The 2,243-nt window shown below is 42.8% G+C and overlaps 1 protein-coding gene across 2 annotated transcripts in view; it reads right to left on the bottom strand.

Moving 5' to 3' along the window:
- The window catches only part of enpp4 (ectonucleotide pyrophosphatase/phosphodiesterase 4), a 6,162-nt gene that overhangs the window by 1,833 nt on the left and 2,086 nt on the right, over positions 1 to 2,243 (bottom strand). Inside the window, exon 2 of one of the 2 annotated variants that reach the window (XM_016284028.1) lies at positions 251 to 1,134. In XM_016284028.1, the coding sequence (XP_016139514.1) occupies positions 251 to 1,101 (851 nt within the window). In that variant the 5' untranslated portion in view covers positions 1,102 to 1,134. The remainder of the gene's footprint in view (positions 1 to 250; positions 1,135 to 2,243) is intronic. The other variant, XM_016284027.1, reaches the window with a different exon arrangement.

Genomic DNA, 2,243 nt, shown 5'->3' with positions numbered 1-2,243 from the left:
TATACACACACATAGATACACAAAGTTATATATTATATATGTATATCAATATTATATATATATATATAAAATCCCTTTTTTAATATATAATTTTACAAAAATGTATAGGATTATAGGAACCTGAACAGTAATCTGGACAGCAGGGGGAAAAAATAAATAAATACATAAAATACAAAATCACAGTTTGCTGTGGGAAACAAACTTTTTTTAATTTACAAACTGAATTACATGAAGTATAAATAATAAATACTTACCTTCCAGTGGGATTATGGCAGCCACAGGAGTGAGATCCACCACCCTATAGCTGCTCGGAGTGATGCAGTCATCCAGTTTAATGAGACGCTCTTGAGAACACTGGGCCATGCCGTGATCACTAGTGATGATGACGTTTATTTTCCCCCATAATCCCGTTTTGTTGAGCTGCTCCATCAGGAAGCCTATATGACCATCCACTTCCTTTAAAACCCTGCTCATCTCTGTGGTGTTCTCCGGGCCGTACATGTGTCCGCTCCGGTCGGGCTCTTCCCAATACAGAGCGGCAAACTTCACAGATTTGTCCGTGGTCATCCACTGTGTGAGGTTTCCCAGCCTTTCTTGGAAAGTCACCTTGGGGTTGTACTCGAATTTGTATTTTAACGTGTGGTTTTGAATATTGACATCCGTTCCTGGCCACATAGCAGCCGCTGCCTTATATCCAGACTCCTCCACGGACACCCAAATCGGAGTGGCTTCGTTCCACCAGAAAGGGTCACTGTCATTTTGAATAGAGAAATTCTTTTTCGACACCGGGTCGTACATAACACTGGCAAGTATCCCGTGGCTCTCTGCGTACAGGCCTGTGACGAGACTGTAATGATTGGGAAAGGTTTTCGTCGTGAACACATTGGTCAGCTCGCGCACAAGGACGCCATCGGAGAAGAACTTCTCGAGATTGGGAAAAGAGTATTTGTTTAGGTAGTCTGCACGAAAGCCATCAAACGACACCAGGAGGAGCGGCGGCGCGGTGTTTCCAGACTCCAGTCCTGTTTGGTTTCCGGTCGACACAGACAGGGTTAATCCACTACAGGCGATGAGAGCGCACAGATAACCGCTGACCTGCATCCTGAGGTGCACTTGTGGCAGTCACTTTCTTCACTGTGGATATATGAAAACTATTTATAACAGACAGACCAACACTTGTTCAACATAGAATGAACATAATCATTTCATAATCAAACATAAATTGAACATAATTTTTACCCACAAGTCATCAATCTCCTCATTAACACACACTTGACAATTCATCAGTCGACAATCCTACTTAACTTGTAAACCATTACCAACCTACCCCGACCTTTACTGACCGCATACAGTATATTGCATGTGGGTCAAAGATGTTAAGATGTCCGCATCAAAATAAATTTACAAAAGTGATTTTATGTCCAGAGAAAGCACATTAAATGTAAGTAAAGTGTCTACTTTTAAAGGGGTCCTACTATGCTTTTTCACTTTTGTAAGTTTAGTCAGTGTGTAGTGTGTATGTTTGGGCATAAAAAAGATCTAGAAAGTTACAAATCTCAAAGTCCACTCCAAAGGGAGATATTTCGTTTTTTAAAAATCCCTTTTCAAGAACTACAGCAAACGGCTCGTTTGGACTACAGCGTTTGGTTTCCGGGCTTTGTGATATCACAAAGCGGCTCATTGGAATATCATTACAAATAATTCCCGCCTACAGAGATTGGAATGGTTGGGGGGTGGGGAGGGGCGAGGTTGTGGTTAGAACGCTTGGTTGAGTGAGCGCATGAGACGAGACGATGTAGAAGAAGTGTTGCTGCAGAGTTAGTGCATCAGAGAAAACCAAGAAGAAGAGCTGCTGTGCTGTAGCGTCAAATTTTCAGCATGTCTAGAACCATTCTTACAAGTATAACACGACGTAGCTGGGCGCCACGGACAGACGCCGCCGGTGTGCTACACTCATAGAAAATAATGTATATGAATTTTTAAAGACATGGCGCGACGCTGCGCTTCTCGTCCGGTGCGCGACTGCCTGAAACGCTGTTTTTTTTCACCTCCGTGCCCAAACGTCTTTGTTTGGGCTTCCGAAAGCGGATGATGTCAGGAAACAGTGGTTGCAATTTACTTTTTAACTCTGTTCCTGAGCATTATAACCCCAATTTGCTATTGTGTGCTGCGCATTTTACTGAGGACAGCTTCCACAACATGAGGGAGACTGCCGGATTCGCCAAAAAGCTTTTGTTGAAAGA

The sequence above is a fragment of the Sinocyclocheilus grahami genome, unplaced genomic scaffold (genome assembly GCF_001515645.1).
Source record: "Sinocyclocheilus grahami isolate Dianchi unplaced genomic scaffold, SAMN03320097.WGS_v1.1 scaffold179.1, whole genome shotgun sequence".
NCBI lineage: Eukaryota > Metazoa > Chordata > Actinopteri > Cypriniformes > Cyprinidae > Sinocyclocheilus > Sinocyclocheilus grahami.
Note: the sequence above shows the minus strand (reverse complement) of the source record. Positions and strands in the feature narration are given on the sequence as shown.